The sequence below is a fragment of the Meriones unguiculatus genome, chromosome 1 (assembly GCF_030254825.1).
Source record: "Meriones unguiculatus strain TT.TT164.6M chromosome 1, Bangor_MerUng_6.1, whole genome shotgun sequence".
NCBI lineage: Eukaryota > Metazoa > Chordata > Mammalia > Rodentia > Muridae > Meriones > Meriones unguiculatus.
The window spans coordinates 164,644,569-164,670,559 of NC_083349.1; the positions used below are offsets into that span (position 1 = coordinate 164,644,569).

A 25,991-nucleotide genomic window follows, 5' to 3' on the forward strand; every position below is an offset into this window, starting at 1 on the left:
TAATACGTTGGCTTTAAACTTTTCTTCACACAATAAATTTTAATCATACTCTTTCCCCTCTTCCAACTCCTCCTAGTTCTTCTCCACCTCCCTACCTACCCAACTCTAATCTTTCTCTCTCACTTGATAAAAAGAAAACCAAAACAAAGATTAAAAAATCAAAGTAAAACAAGCAAACCAAAAGGACAAAAACATACAGTCCACTTTATGTTGTCCAGCTACTCCTAAGCATGGTGCCTGCCCTGGAGTGTGACTGATATACACAGTGTATCTCCATTGGAGAAAATGGCTTTTCCTTCTCCTGGCAATTGCAAGCAGCTTCTTGGTTAAAGGTGAACTCTGTGTCCACTTCCCCTTCTCCATGCTAGGATTCTGTCTGGCTTGAACTTGTGGGGGTGTTGGGCATGCCACCACAGTTTCTGAGGTCATATGTACTCTTATGCATGGAGTCATCCACCACCTCAATCAGATGTAATTTATACAGACATTTTCCCCTTTCGATAGGCTGTCACTTTGGTCCAATGATAGTGTCCTTTGCCATACAGAAGCTGCTTACCTTTGTGAGGTTCCATTTATTAATTGCTGGTCTTTTAAGGACCCCAGTGCTCTTGGATCCCACTAAGAAAGTCTTTTCCTGTGCCAGTGAGTTCAAGTGAATTCTTTACATTCTTTTATATCAGATTCAGGGTATCAGGTTTTATGTTGAAGCCTCTGATCTATTTAGAGTTGAGTTTTGTGTAGAGTGATAGATATGAATCTATTTTCTTTCTTCTATCTCTAGCCATCCAAATTAACCAGCACCATTGTTGAAGATGCTGTCTTTTCCCTAGGGTGTATTTTCTGGTTCTTTGCCGAAAAAGGAAGGTGTCCATAGGTGTGCAGAATTATGTCTGCGTTTCTAATTCTATCCCATTGATCAATGTGTCTGTTTTTATGTCAACATCATGCTGTTTTTATTAGTAAATCTCTGCAATACAACTTGAAATCTGGGATGGTGATACTTCCAACATTTATTTTTCAGGATTGTTTTAGCTATCCTGGGTTTTTATGTTTCTACATAAATTTAAGGGTTTTTTTTTTTTTCAGTAAAGAATTGTGTTGGAATTTTGATGGAAATTGCACTGAATCTGTACATTACTTTCAGTAAAATGGTCATTTTTACTATGTTAATTCTATTGATCCATGAGCATGAGAGATTTTCCATCTTCTGATATCTTCTCCAATGTCTTAAAGTTTCTATTGCACAAGTCTTAAGTTTATTTATTGTGAAAGTTACTATTTCCCTAATGTCTTTCTCAGTATGTTTGTATAGAGTTACTGATTTTTGTATTAATTTTGTATCCAGTGTTTATCAGCTGTAGAAGTTTCCAGATGGAGTTCTTAGTGTCTTTTACATATACTGTAAAAATATCTTTTATTCTCCTGAAGTAATTGCTGTCCTGGAGGTTTATTGCCTCTGTCTGCTAATCTAGGACTAATCATGGAAGCTTCTAACCTCTGTACAATCTAACTTAGGCCTAGAATGTTTCAGCTTCTGAGATTTACTACTTAAGAAGCTCACTCTTGTTCTTTCTGAGCTCAAAGCTGGCTAGTTCAATTCAGCTGTTCTGGCTAAAACTACTTCCCCAGTTGCCTGATTCAGTCTGGCTTCTCTTAATCCCTAAAGTACTCCGCTTGGCTTCAAACTAACTCCAGCAATCTTTTCTAGTGTTCTGGCTCCTTCTCATTCTCTGGCTCATTTTGTTTTCACCCAAGTTCTCTCTCTATTACTGTCCTAGTAAAACTGCCTCCTCTCTCCCTCTGCAATATATAATCATATTGTCTGCAAATATGAATACTGTGACTTCTTCTTTTCCTATTTCTATCACCTTGATTTCTTTCAGTTGTCTTTCTTATTGCTCTAGCTAAGAATTCAAGTGCTATGTTGAAGTTGTAATGTAGAGGGTGTACATCCTTGTCTCCTCCCTGATTTTAGTAGAAATGCTTTGAGTTTTTCTCTATTTAGGATAATGTTGGCCGTGAGCTTTCTGTAAATGCCTGTATTATGTTAAGATATCTTCCTTGTAGCCCTCATCTTGCTCATTTTTAGTGGCTGATAGAATTCCTGATCTTGCACTATACCTGCATTTTCCTGAAGCCCACATCTGCCTCGTAGGGGATTTCAGGTGTTTCTGAAGTTTTGTGTATCAGTTCTGTAGGCGTTCTGGGTCACTTCCCCATTCCAGTGATTCCACTTTTTCCTGAGCTAGAACGTTAGATGCCTGAATTATGTCAAAATCCACATGTTGAAACCATAATCTCAAATGTTATTAAGAGGGTGGTACACGGCACTCGGGAGGCAGAGGCAGGTGGACCTCTGTGACTTTGAGGCCAGCCTGGTCTACAAAGAGAGTCCAGGACAGCCAGGGCTACACAGAGAAACTCTGTCTAGAAAAATCATAAAAAAAGAGAGAGAGATAGAACCTCTAAAAAGTGATTAGATCATGAGGATGAAGCCTTCATGAGTGGTTAGTATCTTTATTAAAAGCAAAACAAAACATGATCTAAAGAGGTGCTTTAGAGAGAAAGTGCTTACCTAGTATAGGTGAGCCATCCAAGGTAGGAGAGAAAGGACAGAGGAGACAGTGCGATAAGGTTGGGATGGGGTTAATTGATTGACTGACTGATTGGTTGGATTTCTGGCTGTCAGAACTTTTCCAGCCTTCCTAATGTCTAAGCTGTCATGCAGTTGTTCCCTTTAGCTCTTGTTTTCAGCCATCATAAACAGCTCTCCCTCAGCAGTTGTTTCCATCATAAAATAGTTTCCTCTTAACTGCTGTTCTTAAACCATCACACAGTAGTGGGCTTGTGCTGCAGGTTTCAACTGCCTATGGCAAACGACAGTATGAAAATATGAACTGGAAAATTCCATGTACAGATCATGAATTTTAAATTGTGCATAAATTCAAAGGGAGAAGGAATCTGATGAAAGCTGGCATCATCCTATCATGTTCAGCCTCACTGCAGATCATCTCTTTGTCCAGGGTGTCCATGCTGTACACCACCTGTCAGTCACTTAGTGGCTACCGCGATTTCAGATGAATTGCAGGACTGCACTGCTTGGGTCTAAGTAGCCCTGACTGTACTTTAAAACAGCCCCAAAGTATAAGATTAGCAATCCTGATGACTTTATTGCAGGGTATTGCTATAACTGTTCTTTTTATGATGCTGTTATTGTTAATGTCTTACTCTATCTTATCCATGTAATCTTCGTAGGGAACCTTGAAGTCAGCTTAAGACACCCCAAGACCATGTTCTCAACACAAAGGAAATTTATTTGCCCCAGAGGGACAGAGGGCAGGGATAAAAGACAAAAAATGGGAGACAGAGGAAGAAGGAGAAGGGGAAGGGAACAAAGGAGGTGGAGAAAAGGGGGCAAGGGAGAGGGGTAGGAGGTGTTTGTCCAGGGGTGGGGAACAAAGAACTGTCTCTGCATAGAGAGAAGACAGACATGTTCCATAGGAAAATGATGGTTTATAAAGGTAAAATAGGAAATCCCATGTTAGGATGATGTGTTTAATTTTAATTAAGCATGTTAATTAGGTTAGCCAAAGGAGGCTTTTGATTGCTGGACCACAATACTTTGATAGCTGGACAATGGTAGTCAGCCTCATGAGGAGAAATTGGCCAAATAAGGGAAGAGACCTTGGGTTAGAAATGTAATCTAATGGTTTTTAGCAAGGCAGAGGGAATTGAGGAAAAGGACAAGGCTTGCCAGAGCGCCACACTGGAGCTGGCCAGAATTCCTTCAAACTTCAGTATGTGTCTATGAATAGGAATATGTAATATGTGTTAGGTTTACGCCTATGTGTGGTCTTAGGCACCCATTAAGGGTCTTGGAATATATCCACTCTAATAAGGAAGATTACTATATATTTAATAATGATTAACTATATACTTGAAAGGGTCCATTTTTTGTTACATACGTTTTACACAATAAAAAAAAAAAAACACATAAAACAACTGTGCTGCAGCCATGAACAAACTTGGCTGTACCAGTCATATGTCTCAGAATGCATTCCCAGCACAACCCTCACTTCTGCTCCCACCACGTGATGTACTGGACCATCTCAGGAACTCCATGTTCCCCGGGAAAACCGAGGCTAAGAGCTTCCATGCTTCCTACTTCTTTCATATCCATTAATGCTTAGTTTAGTAAATAAAAAGGCAGAACACTCAGTTACATTTGATTTACAAGGAGGATTTTTTTTCTATAAATAGGCAGGCAATAGTTTGTAAATATAAACATGACTCAAGTGATACTGAGGTATACATATATAAAAGTTTTTCCTTAGTTATCTGGTTTTCAAACCAACCATGATAGCATGTTTCATTTTACTATTTTGACTTAACGTTGCTATGAATGTTTCAAACCATTAACCCAAGAGTGATATTTTTGGTCAGTGCACTAATTTTTATTGCTGTATTAATTTCCCAATATCATTGTTTGTGGTTTTACATAGCAACTGGGATATATAATCCTATTCCTGTTTGTTATTGCTTGTAATAGTTATATAAGATATTAACATTCTCTATCCCTAAGTTTCATTTCAATATCTTTGTTTTGAAAAGTCGGTGTGAATTGTACAGCACCTTTTGGTGGCATAGGGCAGTAGTTTAAAAAGAAATCAATTAGAGCTTTATACTCACAAGAAACTTTCCTACCCTATCCTGGGCCTAACCTGTGTTCTGTGCTCTCTGTAGCACTGGACCACTGTGTTGCTGGGACTTTGACAGATGCATGCTTCACATCCTATGTCCCCAAGTCCAGTTGAGTGTTTGGTTATAATTTGGCTGCACAGATTAATGGGTGACCTTGTGCCAGCCTGTCATTTCAGCACTGGGTGAGACTACACTCTTTGAAAACACAAGTATTGCAGTCCCTTGGTTCTAAACCCAGGTCTACACAGTCGCAAAGAATGTGTCTGTGTTGTGTTGAGAACTGCAGGACCCTCGTCTGTGGGCTTAGCAAGGATTACCTACTATTTAGAAGATGAGCAGGAGAAGGTCAAAAGCCTTTCTTTTTTTTTTTTTTTTTTTTTTTTTCTTTTACCTGGAGTGGCACCACCCTGGACATCAGGTGGTCAAAGTAAAGGTCCACTGCTTTAGTGAAGCCATGGTAAGTTGTTCTCAGCTTCATACCAGGGTCCTGGAGGAGCCAGCTTGGAGACAAAAGGAAGGGAGAGGAGTATTAGTATCACAGTCTGTGTGTTTGCCTTGGGCAGGGTGGTGAGCAAGGAGAAGGGAGCAGCTTCAGACAGCTCAAGAGTGAGTCTGGAGATCAGTCAGGCCAGGCTAATCACCACCCACCACCTCCAATTAGCGAGGAAGTCAGGAAGCTATGCACACAGTCCAGGGGCAAGCACACCACAGCACCAGCCTGCACGTTGAATGCCTCGGGAAGTTTGGGTTCAAGTTCATGGCTACTGGCACTCTCAACTGTCCACTGGAATGAGAAGAGCAAGTCCTGGTCTTCAAGTATTTATACTAACAGACCAAAGCAGGCACAGTAGAGCACTTTTGGAATCCCAGCACTCAGCTGAGGCAGGAGAATCACAATCTGAAAAGCAGCCTGAGCTAAACAGTGAGTTGGCTGGCCTATGCAATAAGACCCTATCCCAAGACAAGAGGACAGGCAATGTCAAAAGGATTACAAATCACTGGGACTCGCAAAGCCCAGGGTCAACCTTCCCGGATGCCCCAGACAGTGAACCTGACAGAGGTGTGAGATGTTAACAGAGAAACTCGTAAGCCTGGGCCCTGAAGTCTGCCACCAGGGCAGCAGCAGAAGGGCAAGACAGAAGTGTTCCCATGATCTGCTGTGGTCAGATTCCAGCAGAAACTCAGAGGCTGGCTCCAAAGCTAAAGTCAAGGTGTTTCCCATACAAATGAAGTCCTAAGAAACTTGCTTTCTAACAAGAGACTCTCAAGTCTCCCTTCCCCTAATTCAGAAACTCTGAAAAGAAGACAGAAACACATCAAAGAATGCCAGTTGATAGTGAAAGGCTAGAGGAAGTGTCTCCCTTAGCCTGACCTGCATATATGGATGTATCAAACAGGCCTGTTTCTCACTGCACCAACACCCTGCCCTCCTGGGCACCCCATGAATATGCAGGCGTCCCCTCCATGGCAAGGGAGGGCAGATCTGAGAGGGAGAGTACCCATTGCTTCTAATTTAAGACTGTTAAACCCTGTTGTCCTCCTGTCCCCAGCTCCAGCTGGGCCCAAGGAAAATGCTGACAGCGGCACAGGTGTCTAATCCGCGGAGAGGGGCAAGCAGCTTGTCTCTGCCCACAGCTCTGCCTGAGACACTGTGCCAGATCAGACCGGCCCTGGCTGCTGAACAGGAGACAAGCTGTACCCCTGATGGAAAGGCAGGCCATGCTGGAAACAGAGCAGATAAAGCCTGAGCATAGTGTTTGCGCTGTGAGGGGAGTATTCCCCATGCCACTTCCAGAACAGACCCAGGAGAACTGAGGACAAAACCCGCAACACAATACATTGTTCTAAACTACAGCAACGCTTGGGGTTTCAATAAATCACCAACAATATTTCTAAGAAACAGGGCAGTTTTGGTTTGTCTCATTTGTAGTAAGGGCCAGATCAGATAAGTAACTTGCCTGGGTGCCTCTCCATTGTGTCCAGAAGGATGAAAGGCCTCCAGAAAGGTACCCCTCCCACTGCTGCCACCTGACACAACGAAGGACCAAGGGTACTCGACAAGGGCAGTTGGCAGCATTATGCCAATGGCCCAGTGTCAGTGGCACCTGTTCCAAAAAGGAAATCCTGCACAGAATGAAAACTACCTTAGAGACAAAACTAAACCAACACCTCTGAGCCTCATGAATGTGTATCCAGACCCCTCTAGCTACTCTGGAGACCCGCACTGCCCTCTCTCACCTGGGCAAGCCCCCGAGGTCAATCTCACTACAGATGTAGGGCCCTGGTCGCAGAATCACCCACAGCCCAATCTTCGCAGCCAGCTGGATAAAGGCCCTAGGGAGGAGAAAAATAAGTCAGCCCTGGGGATCCAGAATAAAGGCTACAATGCGGCAGGAACCATGGGTACTCTGGGTATCAAAGCTTTCCTGTTCCTCCCTGTGCCTTCTCTCTACCAGGGAACATGGCATAAGGAGGGCTTGGGAGGGGATTCCTGCATAATATAGGATACAGAAGCCCAGGGAGCTGGGTATGCACTGGCTCCTTGCCTCAGGACCATCTGCACAGGCCCACTGGGAGTTTTCAGACAAGGTTCATGGACTTTCTACCCAACAACATCCTTGTTCACCCAGAAGCAGCCCCAATTCTATCCCAGGTGTATGAACCCCAACATAGAGCGTGGTGGAATCTAGGATCTTGGTCCTCTGGACTGTAGTGAAAAGGGGAGTTGGAGCCTGTAGGCTGAGTCCCCTGGGTAATAAGTCACGGTTGGGGAGAACTCGGGCCTTGAGTTCAGAGCCTTTCTCAGCAGCCTAAGAACAAGGCTCCAGACCCAGTCTTCAGTTTCTCAAAGCAGAGCCAAGACACGACATCCTGAGAGCTCTTCATCGACCCCAACTAACTTCCAGTCCCAAAACAGGTACAGAAGCATTAAGACCACATACTCCAGGTCCAGGTTCCCAGAGAAGTCAAATTTGCCTCTTTCTGGCTCATGGAGGTTCCATGGCACATAGCTGTAAGAGACAAGATAATTACAGGTAAGTTGGTTCATCCACATAGGCGTTTTTACTTCTAACACCCATTATGATGGCTGAAGAAACAGTTTTCAATAACTTCATACCTCGGGACCTGACATGGGGACCAGAGAGATTTTAAGGCAAGCCTTAGGAAGAATAGCACATCTCCTTAGGAGGACATAAACTTAGGGGAAGTATGAGATATGTGGGGTAAAAGGTCAGGCTCTATGACCCCAGGTTATAACACACTGCAGCATTCTTAATACTGTTAGGAGTCCTCCGAGAAGTTTTCCACATTACTCTCAACAGCGCTGTGGCTGTCTTTTTAATAACCATCTTCAAAGCCAATTCACAGACCACTCAAGGTAGCCCACTTACCTGATTTATAATTGTATCTCTTTTGCCTGATAATGAAGCATTTCAACCTGTTTGTCCTTTTTTATTTCATAGAGATAGCACCAAATATACGTTAGTGATTTTGAAAACAAATCCATGAAAAGATCAAGAATATTCATAACTGAGCCTGTTTTTTTTTAATTTAATTGATTTTAATTATGTGTATGTGTCTCACAAGTTGTGGGGGGGAGGGCTATGTGCATGAGAGACCAAAGGTGCCTCTGGAGCTGGAGTTACAAGCAGGTTGTGAGAGTTACAAGCAGATTGTGAGGCTGACATGAATGAGGGAACCCAATTCTGGTTGCTCTTAACTGATAAGCCGCCTTCTCCAGCCCCTGAACCTATTTTTTTATTAACTTGCACAGTCTACATTTTACCTTGTGCCTGCCAAGGAACAGCCATTAGGCTAGAAGCAGGGGTGACAGTCACAAGCATCCAAAGATCTTTCCAAAAATAAATGCTGAACTGCTGGCAGGCCGCCACCCTTGAAGAGGAACACACTCGCCCAGCGTACAAATTTGGGAAGTGGAAGTTGTTTGTGAAACAGAAGTTACTGGTCAGTTTAGAAAAGGTGGTACACACCTGCAATCGAAGCATTCAAGACTCTACTCAAGGACAGAGAGTCTGAAGCCACCCTGAGCTGCGCAGCCAACCTTCCTTGAGGAAAGAAAAGTGTTTGTAGCATGTCCTTATGGCAGCAACAAGAAAGAGACACTAACAGTGCACAACCACAGTGGAAACGTCATCCGAAGACACAAGGGAGACGGCAGTTCTCCAGAAGCCACGGAGGCTTCAGGAGAAACCAAACTTAGAGACAGCTTGACCATGACTGGTTAGCCTGCAGAATTGTGAAAAACCCAAGTTCATTTATTCAAGGCGCAGATGAATAAACAAGTCACCTCCCATAACTATGCTCAACACTCCTCTCTCTCTCAACACTCTGTGTCCCTCTGTCTCTGTGTCTCCCTGTCACTCTCTCCCCCTCTCTCTGTCTCTCACTCTGTGTCTCTGTGTCTCTCCACCTCTCTGTCTATCTCTGTGTCTCCTCTCTCTCCTCTCTCTCTCTCTCTCTCTCTCTCTCTCTCTCTCTCTCTCTCTCCCTCTCCCTGGTCCTGACTGCTACCTCATCTGTAGGGAGGTCTGTAGAGCTTGCAAGCCTTAGCAAGTAGCTTAGGCTGACTTCCTCTAATACTTTCCTTCCTGCAAATATCAGTGGCTCCATTTGGTAGCCAAATTTGGTAGAGGAATGAGGAGACTGAACTTACGTGGTAAGGGTATTCAAGCCACAGGCTTTCATTTTGAGCAGGCGGTCCCTCCAGTATTCCCTGGGCACACGGAAATAGTGTATGGATCCCCCAAATATCTGAAAGGTGGAGTCCTCCAGCATGAAGTTTGGACCTTTTGTTCGAAGTCCCAGACGCTGATGTTGGAGCCATATGGGAATCAGAGTGCTCAAGTTCAACCTGGAAAAGCAAAGGCCCTCATGCAGTCTTGGAGTTCCCAAAGTGGTGAGCACCAGGACAGAAACACAAAATGTGTCCTTCTCTCCTTCACAAATCCTCTGTTCTCTCTTTCACCTGCTCCCAGGGTGGCCAGGCAAAGCTCCCACCTTCCCATTTAGCCAAACCTTGGCAGGTGACTTTCTTCAGCACTACCTCCTGGACTGGGCCCCACTTCAGGGGAAGAACAAACTGATGCTGCAGCCAGGAACAAGACAGACACAACGTTCAACATGAAGACACGTGAGCTAAAAGGAGAAAGGATGAGGAAGGGTCATGCTACATGAGGAATTTCTCTCTGGTGTCATGGACACAGGAGCAGCTGCAGCTCACAGGTTCCTAGTATTGCCAGTTGTTCTAAGCCATCAGACAAGACATTAAAGCAGGAACTACTAAAACAGTACCTCAGAGGCCCCTCATGGTCACAGCTGCCCACTTTGGGATTCAGATACCTAGAAAAAGGCATCTGGGTTAAATGCCATTCATTGCCTGACCACAGATGAAATTCTTGATTCTCTTCTGATAATCTAGTATTAACCAAGAGTTAACACAGCATGGCAGGGTCCTGCCCAGGAAGGCTATGGGACAGCTGCTGTCCACAAAATCGTTCTTGTTGATGTCTCAGTGGTTGACTAGCCAAGGAGAGCCTTGTTCCTTATGACTTACACAACTAGAAGTCTTTTTCTTTATCTATACTCTTGAAGGTCAAGAGAAAAAGTCAACAAGAGCAGGTTTAGGAAAGTTGGAGACAGAAAATACAAGCACAAGAATATCTGGTGTAAAAGCAACTTTTTAGTTGCAGCTATTTGTCATTACAGATCCTGAAATGACAGGGCATGTTATCAGGTAGGCTCCTCTGCATAAAACAGTCATCTGAGTACCAACAGCTATGGTCCTGGTGGCCCCAGAATGGGCAGTTTACTAAGACTGTGGACAGTGCATGGGCATCACTGCCTACTTCCAGATTCTCTGGGACCATTCATGAATAATGAAAATCACTTTTGATCTGTTCCGTTTGGCTTCTCACACGTCCAGCTTCCAAACCTACATAGGACTCCATTTCTACTTAATAATCCTTGACATTCTCTCTCTCTCTCCTCTCTCTCTCTCTCTCTCTCTCTCTCTCTCTCTCTCTCTCTCTCTCTCTCAGCTTTATCTTCTAGCAAATGACATCTGAGGATTCGATCACCTTCTTGGGGAATGAAAACAAAAATAGCATTTGGAAGGAAAAGACCCAGATGTGAGTCCCCTGGTAGTTACTCTCACCTTAAATTCATGACTCCAGCTCTGAGTTACTTCTATGGAATGGGGCTGATGCCTGTCACTACCACTCAGAAAGACCACTCAGGGGGTCAGGTAAAAATAAAATATTCTCTGGAGGGTGATGAAGGAGTAGTATCACTATTGGAAAGCAACTCATGTTAGTGAGCTTCTATGGCACAAAGAATAGTCTTGGTGCTAATAACATTAATCTGAAATATTCCCATGGTTGCCATTCCCCCATTTCAGTAGAAAATATTTTTGATGCTAAACTTTGTGTTGGGCTATCTTACAACACTGCCAAAAGTTTAGCACTGAAATATCTGTACAGACAGATCCTAACTCACCAATCCAACCCCCTTTGTCAACATGTAATCTACTCTACCCAGGAGCCAAATCCAGCCTACCACCTGCCAGTGCAAGGCCTGCAGAGTAAAAGTGGTTTTCACATTTCTAAATAGTTGAAAAAGAATCAAAAGTCTAATATTTGGAGATATATTAGAAGAATGGCATGAAGGTTGCATTTCAGTGTTCACAAATAACTTTACTGACATAGCGCCACATCCACCTCTGTAATATGGATGGCTGCTTTGGGGCACAGGTAAATAGCTACTGCAGAGACCTGTAGCTCACACTACTGAGAACAGTTAATATCTGACTGTTGCCAGGTAACCCTGAGATCTCTATCCTGGCTGATAAGCTCTAGATTATTCCAATGAGGCCCTGAGGTCCCCTCTGGGCTCTTAAGTAATTCTTCTCAGCAGGATCCTTTCTTAGGCTATGAGTACTGGACAATTTGGGCTGTTTTCCACTTATGCATCTCCCTTGGTCTGAGAACCCTTCCGCTGAAGAATGCACTCTGCTTCCCTTGTCTGCTCACCTAACCTCCCTACCGGCCCCCTCCCCCACATCCAAATACACGCCTGCTAGACTCGCCAGGCTACTATGAGTAATAACTGGAAGGATAGAGTCTTTTCTTAGGTCTTTTAAAGTCTTAAAAAGGAAGCAGTGGCAATCTGGCTATGAAAATATACATACACACACAATCTCTATTTTCAAAGACATGTATAATACATGGTAGTGATCACTCCATTGGGTTGCAATCCTTGTTCTCTGGACAGAACCTGAAAAGAACCAGCTCTAAATATTGACTGAAGTTCACATCACTGATCCTAACTTCTTACTTTCCCTGGTGAGCACCTAGAGTCTTCTGTTTATAGGTGCAAGGGACTCCTTGTTCTGCTAAGCACAGATATACGGACAGGGTTGGAGGCAGGCTCTGCGTCTCTCATTCCTTGCCGATAGCAAACACATTTATCTGTGCCATTGTTGGTGACCAATGCAGGCTGATTTCTCTCAGTGTTGTCAACAGACAGCAGAGTATTTCCATCGATAGCTTGTTGGAAATGCAGGAATTTGAGAACTACTGAACCAAAACCTGCACTTCAACCAGATTCCCAAGGTTACAGACAAATGCCAGTCTGTCCCTTCTCCTTTAATCTCGTTCTCTCTCTCTCTCTCTCTCTCTCTCTCTCTCTCTCTCTCTGTGTGTGTGTGTGTGTGTGTGTGTGTGTGTGTGTGTGCCTGTCTTCTCTCTCTCACTCACACACATACACACTCTTTCACCCTCTCTCTGTGTCTGTCTGTTTTCTCTGTCTCTCATTCACATTCTCTCTCTCTCTCTCTCTCTCTCTCTCATACACACACTTATCTTTCCTATAATGAAATGAAACAAGGAATCAGTAAGAGAAGTAAAATTACAAAATTCACAAACAGGTAAGAATTGAATAACACTCTTAACCAACAAACGGGTCAAGGAAAAAACAATCACAAAGAAATCAGAAAATGTTTTGAGATAAAACACACACACACACACACACACACACACACATACCAAAGAAAACATACAGCTCATTCCTAACTTTCTTGAACTACAAACACCCATGAGCCAATTAATGACTTAATATCTTTATTGCAATGTATAGCAAGCAGATCAAGAGTGCTCTCCCCCACCCCCATACATCTCCCTTTCTCTCCCCCACCAACAAATTCTAACTTTCACTTGTTTAAGACCAGATGCTGGAGTCATCTTTGACTCCTCTTTCTTTTTCCCCTTTTTTGTCTTTTTATGTCTTATCGTTTTCTAGATTAAAAAAAAAATCTCAGTGCCTCTCAAGAAATACAAAATAAACAAAGAAGTAAACAGCTGTTACCAAATTTCAAATCCTGGAAAATTCTATTTTTTTTTTCTGGGAATTTTCTGGTAGCCTACTAACCGAAACATCAATATCGCAAAAAAAAAAAAGAAAAAAGAAAAAAAAATTGGTGAGAAAAGAATGGTAGATGTTGGGTTTCCCCAGAGAATTCACTGTGAGAAAAAATGAGATGATGCAAGTGAGGTCTTCATGTACCAGAGTACAAAACTCCCTGCAAATAGTTATTAGCACTAATAATGATTATGAGCACTAATGATCATCGTATTCAGAATAACCCCATAATTTCATGAGTAATTAATTCAGTAATATTAGAATATAGGAAATACCAACTTTGTGGTTCTGACTGGCTGGTGTTTAAAGGTCACAGGATTTTATGCCTAAGTTAGACTTGTTACCAAGGAGCTAACCAAACCCTGGGGAACCAGGTGTTTTGCTGTCTTCCTTCACAAGCAGTTCATTCATGATGCCTTCTTTAAGCTGGAAGCTTATATTACCACTTTCTTCTAGAACTTCTGTTGCTTTTATATCTTGGCTTTATTTTAAGGAAGCAATTTAGGCAGAAGAGCTCTGTCCTGCTGCCTTCGGCCTACTCTGCTGAGTCATGTTTTGTTCTTGCACTTAGAAGAAAGGGTAGTCATGATCACAGTCTACATAAGGGTCCTGGACAAAGATATGTGTGTGTGTGTTTGTCTGTGTGTGTGTGTGTGTGTGTGTGTGTGTGTGTGTGTGTGTGTGTGTGTGTGTATACCCTAATGGGCCCCTATGCAACTCATCCTACTAGTAGCAAGTGAAAACACAGTAGTCACTATAGCTATGGAAGGCTATGGACATAGAAAAAGGCTACAGAGAAAAGGATAGAATATAAAGTAAGCCTCGTGAGGACTTCTCATCAGGCTATACCTTGTGAAGAAGCAGGATGAAAGCTGAAGCCTCCTGATCCTTTGCCACTGATCACTGAGGTGGATCCTGAGGTCAGAGAGCGTAGGACAGACTCCAGCTGGCAGTATGTCCCTGCACACAATAAATGTGCTACTGGGTGGGAGCAGGTGACAGGTTGCCACCTCCTTCTGAATAGGCCCATGAATGGATTCAACTGTCAAAGTCAAAAAACTGTCAACAGGATGCTGGGGTAGGAGGAGACCAGATCCTGTGACCTCCTTGAACAATCTCCTTGAATGACACATGCAAATCAGGATGATTTTGGAATGCCTCTCGCCATGCCAGAAGGTCCTCTGTAAATCCTGCAAACACTGATCAATACCAGGCTTTCAGTGGGTCTAGGAAGCTTCACTAGAGACACAGCCACCTCCTTCAAGCATCTGTTCGCCACAGTCTGACCAGACATAGATGGTTCCTTATCCCTGAGAGTGGATGCAATATAGGCATCACCAGGAGCAGCTGAACTCGGTGATTGGAGGCAAAGCCCAGGTAACATGCACCCTGTGGTAGGCTGGGCACCTCTCGAAGCAGTCTAGAATGATAGTCCTTCCATTCTCAGAACTTGCTGATCCCAAGGGTCGATTACATTGGTAATATACATACTAGGTTGTCTGAGATGAGAGCCTACAGGCTCAATTTCCAAAGGCACTGTGAGCTTGCTCGGGCCTCCTGAAACAAAGATGCAGTTCAGGGCATCATACCCACTACCTCCTTCATTCCAGTGGCCAAGCCAGAGACGACAATTTTACATTGCAGGTACATCAAAATGCCCAAAGACCTTATTATACACACATAGAAATTTTCTCCCATCAGCTCCCCTACGGCTCGGCTTATTGGATATATGCCCCTTAGTTGAAGCCCAATGCTTTGGACTCTTCCTTTGCTAAAAGGGTCATCAAACACACCACACAAAGATCTGGATTTCAAACCTGGCAGCCAGTATGTGCTTTCTACAGAGATACAAGGCACTACTGAAACCCTGGTGTCTCTATTTTTCCCCGCAAAAAGAAACTAAACTGCTTCCCAGGCTATACATATCTGTCTTCTTGGCCCTAAGATGGTTTCGTGTTTCAGAAGGCAACATTTTCTAAATACTACAGGAAATATGAACATGAAGAAGTGTTTATCACACCAAAGACCAAGAAGTGAAATAACAAGTCCCTTTCAGAAATGCATCCCCTGACAAAAGCCACAACTACAAGGGTCTTCAGTGATAGTGGACTTTCACTGTAAAAAAAAAAAATCCACTGATAGCCCCATAAAAAAATAATAAATTTGTGTATCTCAGCCTAGAGAGAAGTGAGAACTCAAATAGCTCAGAAAGATTCCTAGTGTTTAATAATAAGCCTATAGGGGTATTCTGGTAGAATAACCTTCTCATACAGGAAAGAGTACAGCTGTGCTGAGTGTTTTAAAGTCTATTTCTTGAGATTATATAAAAAGTATATAATAGACACAATAATTTTGATGGAATCTATACTGTCCTCCATACAAACTAAAAAAGGACTTTCTCTCTTAGCATAGGGAGTTGAGCTCGAAATGTCCTTTATATGACCCAGGAGAAATGAAATATGCTGGTTTGGAAGAATCTACCAAGATTTAAAATTAATATCTGTTATGGTCAGCAATTCTACTTATAGAAATCCACCCATTGTATATTCATTGCAGCTGTTTACTTCAGTAGCTAAAAGATTAAAAACAATCAATGCCATCAACTGAAGAATGCTTAAATAAATTATGTATCTAATGGACCAGTGGGAAAACAATACAGCTCTCTTCTTGTGTATGCATACAATACACCTAAAAGAACCTCTCATCACTAACTGTCTCTGGTAGGAAGGAAAGGCAAGCTAGCTATATAGGAGTTTCTTTTCACTAATTTTCCCATTATACTCTGAATGTTCATTTATTGCCTACCTATAAATTAAACACTTAAAAATATTTTTTTTCTTGAAATGGGAAACACCCAGTATTGTGCTGAATGTCACCAAAGGAGCTGTGAACATCAGCTGAGTCTCCCTCGGGAAAACAAACAGCAGTCTGAAAGTGTTTGCTTCCTTACCATGAGCCTTGAAAACCAACCCTGCCCTTTCATCCCAAGGACAGTCTCACACAGGGGTAACTCTTTTTTTCAGCATGGGCTTTAATATTCAGAGCAATAGATTTAAGCAAACTGTGAGACTGTGTGGAACAGAAAACATCCCCACACCAGAAGGACTGTCCCTTCTGGAGATGACAAGTTAGGTAGGTCAAACTGTCATTTTAACAAAGATTAATCGCATGTATTTTCATCGCCATTACTTGACCCGGGGTGGGAAGAACCCTTCCTTTCCTTCTGATTTATCTAATGCCAATGCTACGCAGTTCTTTGCTCCCTTTAAGAGTGTCAACATTCTAAGAGAATGTTGGTCTCCTTCAGAAATCGACACTGCGGTTCCATAAAAATCCCAGTGCTGATGCCATCCTACCAACACAGAGTAACTCAGATACCTCACCTCTCCCACACTGGGAGCCACTTGCAGGTTGCTTTGCTTCACCCTCTGTATGAGGCCTGCCCGGGGACACTTCCCAGATTCTAAAAACTTTACCACTAAAAGATGAAAGGGACAGCACCCAAAGAGTTTGGACACTCCAAGGCCTGTGACTCAGGCCTCAAACAGACTAGAGTCCTAAAATACATAAAGCTCGTAAAAGCAGTGACTTCACAAGCCCTCAGGAAGAGAGACACTGTTTGTCCACACATTACCTTTGGAAAGGACATTAATTTAAATTAAAAAAAAAAATGTAACCATCAACTTTTAGCAAGGAATAGTTTGAAAGAAAGACACCACCAGGACCTAAAATCTAGATACTAGTGGTACAGAACAGTGAGTATCAAAGAGCTGAGCGAAGAAGTGAACACATCCTCTAGAAACATGAGGCTGACTAACCTCATAAAGCTAGTTCATTCTCTCTCTCTCTCTCTCTCTCTCTCTCTCTCTCTCTCTCTCTCTCTCTCTCTCTGCCTTTTGGCCAGATAAAATCTAAGCCTAAAATATGCAGAGCTGGCTGAATTACTGCTCAGTGAAGTGAACTGAGGAAAAAGGTCATAAAAAGACCATGCTTAGATCATATCAAATAGGCTTTCTTATGTTCAGAGTGGAAGGACCAAAAAAAGGTAAGAGAGCAAACAACTCAAAGATATGGCCCACACTAATAATACACGCTACCACTCTTAAGATGAATGAAAAGAAACCAAGCCAAATGAGAATGCACACCTCAGATAACAAATGGGGGCACACAAACACCCACCAGTGGTTACTGGGTACTACAGAGGAAGAAGTGGGAGGGAAGGGTGACAGTGGGGTACAAAAAACTCAGGGAGAGGAAAATGGCTATTTCCACTACTTTCAATCGTCGTGGTACTTTCCCACCATATCTATATCAAAGCTGACTGATTGATCAAGTACACTTCATTGTATAACAGTCACACTTCTACATATAAAGAAAGCTTTTAATAAAATGATGTGGAACAAAAAAAAAAAAAAAACCCAAATCGAATAAAATCTTCCTTCAGGGTCATGTTGTAGCCCCTCCTATTTCTTAGATATAATATAATCAAACAACTATAAAACTGTGACTCAACCCAAGGAAAAGCCTGGGGTGGAAGGAGCAATCTTTTTAAGCCAAATACCTTACCCCCAGCAACCTCCAAATACCTGCTGCTGAGATCCAGGAAAAGGTCTCCTCACAGCTGGGCTCCAGAGCACTGTAAGCAGAGGAGCCAGTTTCCATGTGACCTATATCCCAGTAGCCACACCAACATTCCCCAACAACAGCTGGGAGAGGCCCCCACCACCCACTCAGTTAATGACCGAGTCAAAGCCGGGGTAAGCCAGGAAAAGAGAGCCTGTTTGTTTTCCTTTGCTCCACGGCTATTAAAGCAGTCACTGGTGGCCAGCACAAGTTTGACAGAAAGAACTGGGCAGGAAGCACCTAGCCAGATGATACAGTCAAAGGGATGCCAAAGAGACTTGTATGCTCAAAGGATCCCAAAAGATGGCCCTGACCCTAGGTCTGAGCCTTCCTTACCTGCTGAAAAGGAAGGGGTCATGAAGCAACTTAGCATTTCAACCTGTTTCCGGGCTTGAGTCACAGCTATAGGTTGTCTACTACTATTCCTGACCCGTTCAGCCCCAGCCTGATTCCTGCTGCGGCCACCTTGCAGGGTGGGGAGTCAGTTAGTCACTTATGAGACAGTAAGGCTGGCTTCCTCACAGTCCAGTCACTTGCGTGACAGCTCATCAGTGTCCTGCCAGGTGACAAATTCCCTGACTCCTTCCCACGCATTTTCCTGGGGACTATTAAAAAATGCTACCTGGCCAGGATTGCCCTCACAGTCACCTGTCTGGGTCACCGGCAGGGAGAGGTGTACCTCCAATCAAAAACAAGCAAATACTTCTCTGGAGCCCCAGCTCCATGATTCCCTGCTCCGTTCAAGAGCTCCTGTTGCCGTGGCCCCAAGTGATTCCTCTGGAGTTACATCAGGCTAGCTCCTGGGGAAAGCTGTGCATGTGACAGAAGCCACGACCAAACTTCAAAGAAAAGGCGGTTAAAATAGATAAGATGAGGAAAGCAGAACAACTAAGGAAATAAAAAGCCTTATGAATTTCTTGGGCCCCAGAACGAGAAAAGATCCATTTTATTCTCCCCAACAATATAGTGACATCCTTTCAGAAACAAAGATGTATAAGTCTTGAAAAAAAAAAGTCAATGTAAAGTTTCCAAGTGAGTTCTCTTGGCAGCAAAAAGCACTGTCTTAAAAAAAAAAAAAATCCGTATTTTCCAGAAGAAGCTCAGATAGGTGAGAAAAGGGAATGAAAAAGGAACCAAAGACAAATCTGAAGATGAAGGCAACCACCAGTTCTCAGGGCTGGGCCTTCACCTCAAGTCTACTGCCAAAACATTCCATGTTGCTGAGGAGCTTCCCAGCAACAGAGATTTTGAATATGTAAAGTGCCAGGCATCGACCTGGAAGATCATCAGGGCTGTAGACTCCTATAAATAGATATGCTTTGTGGAAACTTCTGGAGTGGATCACAGGAAACTTGTTCACGGGCAGTGGGTAAAGTTCACGGGCAGTGGGTAAACCTTTCTTTCAGTGAGCACCACCGACTGCCACAGCAGCAGTCTACAGAAGGGGGACTACAAAAGCAAAGGACTAAGTGGAGAGACACACTTACAAACTGCAGCGTGGTGCAAATAAATCGGGACTGAGAGAGTCTGGGAGAGGCCTGTCACGGGCTGAGTCCTTAGGGCTCGAAATGCACCTTAACCGTGGGCATCAAAAGAACACTAGCTTTGCAGAATAGAGACTCTCAGCTCGGGAGGAAACGTGGGGGACTCTAAGAAAAGCAGGGTGGGCCACATGAAGCAGTGACGGGGGCGTCTGAAGAGGGCTGCGAAAGCCAGTTCAAGTGTGGAGCACCAGGAAACTCGACGCACTGGCCCCTAGGGACTGACAGGGCAGTGTCTGCCTGGTGTCACCCAGAGGCGGCGTGAGAGTGACTGGAGGCTCAAGGGACTTGGCGCTGTCGAAGCGCTCTAAGAAAAGAAGAGATAAGAGTCGCGCTTTCCTAGACTTGTTGCAGAATAAGAACCTGCGGTGTTGGGCTGGAGCCAGGGGAGTCCGGCAGGTGCTGGGCGGGGCTCTCTCTCACCTGCGGAGCACCAGGAAGCTCAAGACCAGCAGCAGCAGGAGTCCGAGTGTGCGGCCCGGCCTCCGCCGCAGGCTCCACTTGGGCATCGCGCGGACGCTGGCAGCGGACACCCGGGATTCTCTCTCCAGCCGCACTCACTCCGCCGCGCGCCAAAGCCCTCGCCCGGCGGGGCGGGGCCGCTCGCTGGTCGCCTAGGCAACCATGCTAAGGCCGGCCCCGCACGCTGGCGCCCATTGGCTGAGGTTTCGGGCTCCACCTCCGTGACCGGAGCCTTGCGCAGATCTGGCGGCCGACCAGGGCAGGCGGGGCCGGGGCGGGGCCGATGCGCTCCCACTCCTGAGCTCCCAGGTCTGAGTCATCTCAAAGTTACTTGCCTGTTTAGGCAGGAATCAGGTACCTAGCAGCTACCAATTTCCCCAGGTCGGCCTGGGTTCCACCCTGAATCGGAGAGGCACCTAAGTTTGGAGTCTTTTCCGCAGGTGTAAAACTATTGGGCCTGGATTGCTGCGTCTTTGAATACTCAAAACTCTGGGAGAAAGCCACTCCCTAGGGTGACATTATGAAGCAATAATTAAGTGTGCATGACAAAAGGCTGGAAAAAGAAAAAAGTCTTTTAAAACAAGTCTAAGTTTTAAAAAGAAAAATGATTTTGAAGTAATAACTTATGCTAGAAGCCAGGGCATTGTAGAATCTCATGAAGACATTTGATGGCTGAGTGTAGCTCAAGTTCCAGTAGCACTTAGTGAAGACCACAATATTCTGATCTTGGTTCAACAGAACTGTTTGGGTCCCCGAATCCCAGCAAATTCAACTTTTATTTTCAAAGGAGTCATACATAACATTTTACATTTGAGCTGGGAGATGGCTCAGCCGTTTAACAATACAGGGCCTGAATTCATTTCCTAGTGTCCACATTGGTGGCTCACAACTGCCTGTACTTCCAGCTCCAGGGACTCCATCTCCATTTTCTGGCTTCCACTGGCACCTGCAATCACATTAAGTGTGGGCACACACATGCGCGCACACATGTGCATACACACACACACAAGCAAACACTACACATAATTAAAAATAAAACAAAAAAAATATTATTACATTTTAGGAACGGCTGAATATAGTTACTCTGGTACAGAATCATGTCCCGGCTACATTATCTGATATTTGGGTGACATTTATTCTAGCATAAGGCAAATTTTTTTCGGAGTGTTGGTTTGTGAAGTATCTCTCCAGCTGCAGGTCTGGATTTTGTATTAATACATAACACTGACAAATGAAAAGAAAATTTTCAGCTCCAAGAACAAAGATAAAACGTTTGGCAGGAAGGCTATTTTTTCCAGGCCTACGAAACACTTGGTAAAGTAGCAAACTGGAGAAGGGGGAAGGCCAAAACAAGCAAATAAACAGGACTAGAGGAACACCTACCAGAATAAGAAAAGATGGACTGGGGCTTTGCATAGAATTCTAATAGTAGGGACAGGAGCATTGCTTTAGAGCCACAGAGGGCCCTCTAAAATCAGTAAACCGGTCTCCCAAAATCTCGCCGTTTTCTCCATTGCTGATACAGAAGATAGCTTAGTGGTTGTTTAGCTTGGATTAAAAACTATCAAATACTCTGCTCATGTGAGCCATGTCCAGTTATGATGGCAAGTGTCAGGGCTCTTGAGGAAAGAAATTTAAGAATATGGAGTAACGTCTGGAAATAAGTTAGGACCAGGTCAATCATAGACAAAAACAAAATAGGAAATAGCAAAATGAAAATTTTAGCCTTAGAAAAAGAAAATAAGCGAGAGGCAGAGAGGCCTCCAAAGTCCAAATAATGTGGTAGTGCCTAGCACTAGAAGCACCCAGTGTACACCTGGGAATGCTCAAAACTGTGTCTGTGGCCTTCTCAATCCAAAACCATGATTCACGGCTTCAGCCTTCGGAGTGCTGGAGAGACCATGGTCTAACTCAATACCATCATATTCATTTAAAAAAAGAAATGCCAACAGGGCTGGGGAAAGCTCATGAGGCCTCAGCCCTACGCAAAGAACTACAGGCAACTAAGGAATGCTGAGAGCAGGAGAGATAGCCTTCTCCACGAATGAGCAAACCAATTGGTCAACCAATATGAAACAGTCAGGTCTGAAAACACATGCATGCAAATATATGTTTTATACACTCACTATACGTTATATAGACTGAGCAGGCTGTAATCTGTGTGTGTGTGTGTGTGTGTGTGTGTGTGTGTGTGTGTGTGTGTAACAACAATGAAAAACGAGTCCAGGATTTTGAAAGAGAACAAGAAGGGGTATATGAAAGGGTTTGGAGCAAGAAAAAGGAGGTAGGAAATGATGTAATTATATTATATTATAAGCTCAGAAAAAATAAAGATAAATAAATGGTAAAATTTTAATAACCACTTGTTAAATGCTGAACACTGCTCCAGATACTCTTGGGTGCTTTGGATATATCAGTAAACACAACAGGTAATGATCCTGTCCCTTTAAAACTCATTATTCTGGCTGGGAAAGAAAACTGACAAAAAATAACAGAGTAAAACAATACACTGTAGAATATATTCAAAAACAACAAACACCAAAACAAAAAAAAAAAGTAGATAACGTGAGGAGGGTGAAGAGTGGGCTCCAGGGGCCTGAAGAGAAGAAAATCCCTGGAAAAATGCTAACTGAGCAAAGACTTGAAGGAGGTAGGAGTTAGCTATTAACTGAGGGACGGCTGCCCAAGCAAAGAAAATACCCAGTACCTGGGCTCTGAGGCAGGACCAGTCCCAGGCATTCTAGATCAAAGAACGTCAAGGAAGCCAGTATGAGAGCAGAAGGGTAATGTCAAAAGGCAGGAAATGAGGTAAAGCAGAGGCCAGCCGATGGAGGATTGAAGAGTGGGGCCTTGGGTCTGAGCAAAGCGGCAGTTGCTTCGGGTTTAGACATGACGTTGATTATGATTTAGGAAGATCATTCTGGCTGTTTTATTTAAAAACCTCAAGAACAGGAAAGATCAGGGAAAAATAGATAATTTGAGATATTGTAATGATCTGTGTGTTACTCAGCCTTCTGTTACTATCACAAAACGTCTTAGATAAATAATTTATAAGACTGAACTCCAGTTCTCTGGAGAAGCCACATCTGTATTCAAGAGCCACAGACTACCACCAGGCCATTGACTAAGCGGAACAATGTGAAAGTTGAAATACGGGATATTACACATGAAGAGCCAAAGTTTTCTTGGATTATGTTTTACCAGCCATTTTTATTATCAACTTGCCTATCTGACCTAATACCCTATGACTATGACTTCAATATAAGTTCATGGAAACTTAACTGTTGTTAAGCTTGTTACTTGTCTAATCTCCATTGACCCAAAAACTAAGAATGCAGTAACATCTCAGGCCTGAGTCTGAGTCTTTTGCAAAGTTCATTATAGTTCATCTACCTGATACAAGCATCAGAATGATATTATCATGAAAACTGATGCTAGCTCAGAAGAGGAAAATGACGATGGCAGTGATGAGCCATGCTGGACTACTGGAAATATTTGGAAAGATAAGGGGATTTTTAAATTTATGCATTATTTGTGGAATGGGATACAGAGGGCTTGAAATGATGCTATCATATTAAGCTTGAAACTGTAAGAACCAGAATAGTAACTGCCTGAGATAGGAAGGCCATAAGAAAAATAAATTTGCTGGGGGACATAAGGAAACAGGCTTCTGCTTACAGAGTTTGAACTGTGTGTGAAAGATATAAAAGTGGTGCCAAATACAAATCTGAGCATCCTGTTAAATATAGAAGCCTGAGGTTGAGAAAGAGTCCGGGATGAAGATCCCAGTTAAGGGTTTTACAGACTAACACTTGGGATGAGATCCCCAGTGAACTAAGCATGACAGATAAAGAGCACTGAGTACAAACTCTGGAACACCTAGTAAGAAAAGAGGAGGAACTCAGGTCACCTAACCAGCAGCCCACGGGGAAAAGAGAGAGGTCAGAATGTGGGGTGTCCTCAAAGACATGAAAACAAAGTGTCCCAGGAGGCAGTGATGAACTATGGTGATGCAGCTGCTGAGAACAAACAGTGTGTCGAATGCATCAGATACTGATGAGCTTAACCAACCTATGTTGACCTGAGATGCACAATGTGTTCAAGGCCAGCCTGGGCAGCTTCAGAATAAAATCATGTAAAGAGCTTGTGGATCTAATGTACTGGTAACACATTTGCCTAGAAAGGGCCTAAGGTTGATCCTAGGTGCTAAGCACTCATAACAAAACCAAAAGTGAATGAAGAAATCACAATGATGCAACAGTGTTGGTTGTCAACTTGACAGATTCTAGAATCACCTAGTAGGCAAGCTTACAGGTACAGCTGTGAGGGACTTTCTTAGTTAGGTTTGCCTCTGTCCATGACAGTGAGGGATTGTCTTAGTTAGGTTAATTGAGAGGGAACCTCCACTCTGAAAATAAAAGGCACCAAACATTCCTTGGGCCATGGTCCTAGACTGCATAAAAAAAGAAAAAAGTGGCTGAGTGCCAACATTCATCCCTCTCTGACTGCAGATGTCATATAACCAGATACCTCAAGTTCCTGCTCCCTTGACTTCACTGACATGATGGACCATTCCCTCAAACTGTGAGCCAGAACAAACCATCTCTCCCCCAAGTTGCTCTTGGCAAAGTATTTTATCACAGCAACAGGAAAATAACAAAGACAGATGGCAAACATAGATGGCTTATTTAAGGGTCTATACCAGAAAGGGGTTCAAATAAAGTCTATTGTGGGTGAGGATGGAAGAGGGAAGTGACTCAAGAGAAGAGCACTTAACATCTCTTTATGTGGGAAAAAAAGCAGCATGCAAGCTGTCTCTTGACCTTGCTCAAAAAGCAGTGAAAATCAGTGAAGAGATAGTGAATATCACACTGTCACACACACACACAGAACAGAGTCATGTTACAGTTGTACTTTTGAGAAAATGAATTAGAGGGAACTGGTCACCACCCAAAGGCAGGGATGTTCAGGGTAGTACATAGGACTGTTTAGGACATCACTGCATGCTGAGTGACAGATACTTAGGTTACTTCAAATGCAGAGTGTAATTGGTCACAACTGAGAAGTAGGCACATCATTGTAATTTGTTGCACTTTCAAACATAAGGGTGCATGGAAGCTAACATAAAGGGAAATATGCAAGTTTTATTGAGAGGCCAGAGTAAAACCAAACAATGGTTTTGGTTGTTATGAAAACTCTTAATGCAGTTATCAGAACAACTACTAATAACAGTTGAACATTCTTGTATTTAAGCACATAAGAAAACAGATGGTCTACTGTGGCTTAAAAATGAAATGTCCACCATAGGCTCATATCTGAACACTTGGTTCTAAGTTGGTGGCATAATCTAAGAAGGTTCTGGGATCTTTAAAAGGCGGTGCCTTTCTGGAGAAAGTGGGTAACAGGTCAGGCCTTAATGATGGTTTGGTTTGGTCTGGTTTGGTTTCTTTTCATTTCGTTTGATTTGGTTTTGTTTGGTTTGAGGCAGGGTCTCCCATCATAGCCTTAACTGATCTGGAACTTACTATGTAGCCAGACTTGAACTTACAGAAATCTACTTGTCTCTGCCTCTAGAATGCTGAAACTAAAGATGTCTGGGCTATACCTGGCAAGCCTTGGGGTTTTATCGCCCTAGTTCTTATTCACTGTCAGCTTTTTTAATGTGGCAGCAATGTGGCCAGCCAACCTCTTGCCCCTGGCATCATGACTTCCCTGCCTGCTTCCATGTCTTTCTTGACATGATAGATTTTATCCATTTGCTATAGGTAATGTCCCAACATTACCTATATGGATGGAGCTGTTGGGAGACACTATGACCTCCAAGACATAAGGTCTGGTGGGATGTCCCTGGGTCTTTGGAGATATGTCATAGTAGAATCATTCTCAAGAAAAGGCTATTAAAACAGCCTGGGCTTTATCTTTGCTACATTCTGGGGTATAATCACTCACTTATAACTATTACACTCTCAGCACTGACACCCACGCCAAAGGGTGGCTACAGAGCCCCAGCTAAGGCTATCTGAACCTCAAGGCTGCAAGCTTAATAAACCTGTTCTTTATAAAGCTGAACACCGTGACATCCCACTGTAGTGATAGAAAGCTGACTAATACGCCATTCATGGTATTAAGCAGAATGTTTGCAGACTGAGTTTCACTCTATTCATGAGACTTCAAGAAATACTTATTTACTTAGGAATTCTTGCTAACTTGTACATGAAAAAAATCTTT

General features: G+C 43.3%; 1 protein-coding gene across 2 annotated transcripts in view; it reads right to left on the reverse strand.

Moving 5' to 3' along the window:
• LOC110563849 (beta-galactosidase-1-like protein 2) overlaps positions 1-19,900 on the reverse strand; it is a 43,820-nt gene extending 23,920 nt beyond the window's left edge. Inside the window, exons 1-5 of one of the 2 annotated variants that reach the window (XM_021661062.2) lie at positions 19,725-19,900; positions 9,377-9,574; positions 7,644-7,712; positions 6,940-7,035; positions 5,093-5,201 (exon numbers count right to left, since the gene is read on the reverse strand). In XM_021661062.2, the coding sequence (XP_021516737.1) occupies positions 5,093-5,201; positions 6,940-7,035; positions 7,644-7,712; positions 9,377-9,574; positions 19,725-19,810 (558 nt within the window). In that variant the 5' untranslated portion in view covers positions 19,811-19,900. The remainder of the gene's footprint in view (positions 1-5,092; positions 5,202-6,939; positions 7,036-7,643; positions 7,713-9,376; positions 9,575-19,724) is intronic. The other variant, XM_021661063.2, reaches the window with a different exon arrangement.
• Positions 19,901-25,991: the final 6,091 nt, after the last annotated feature.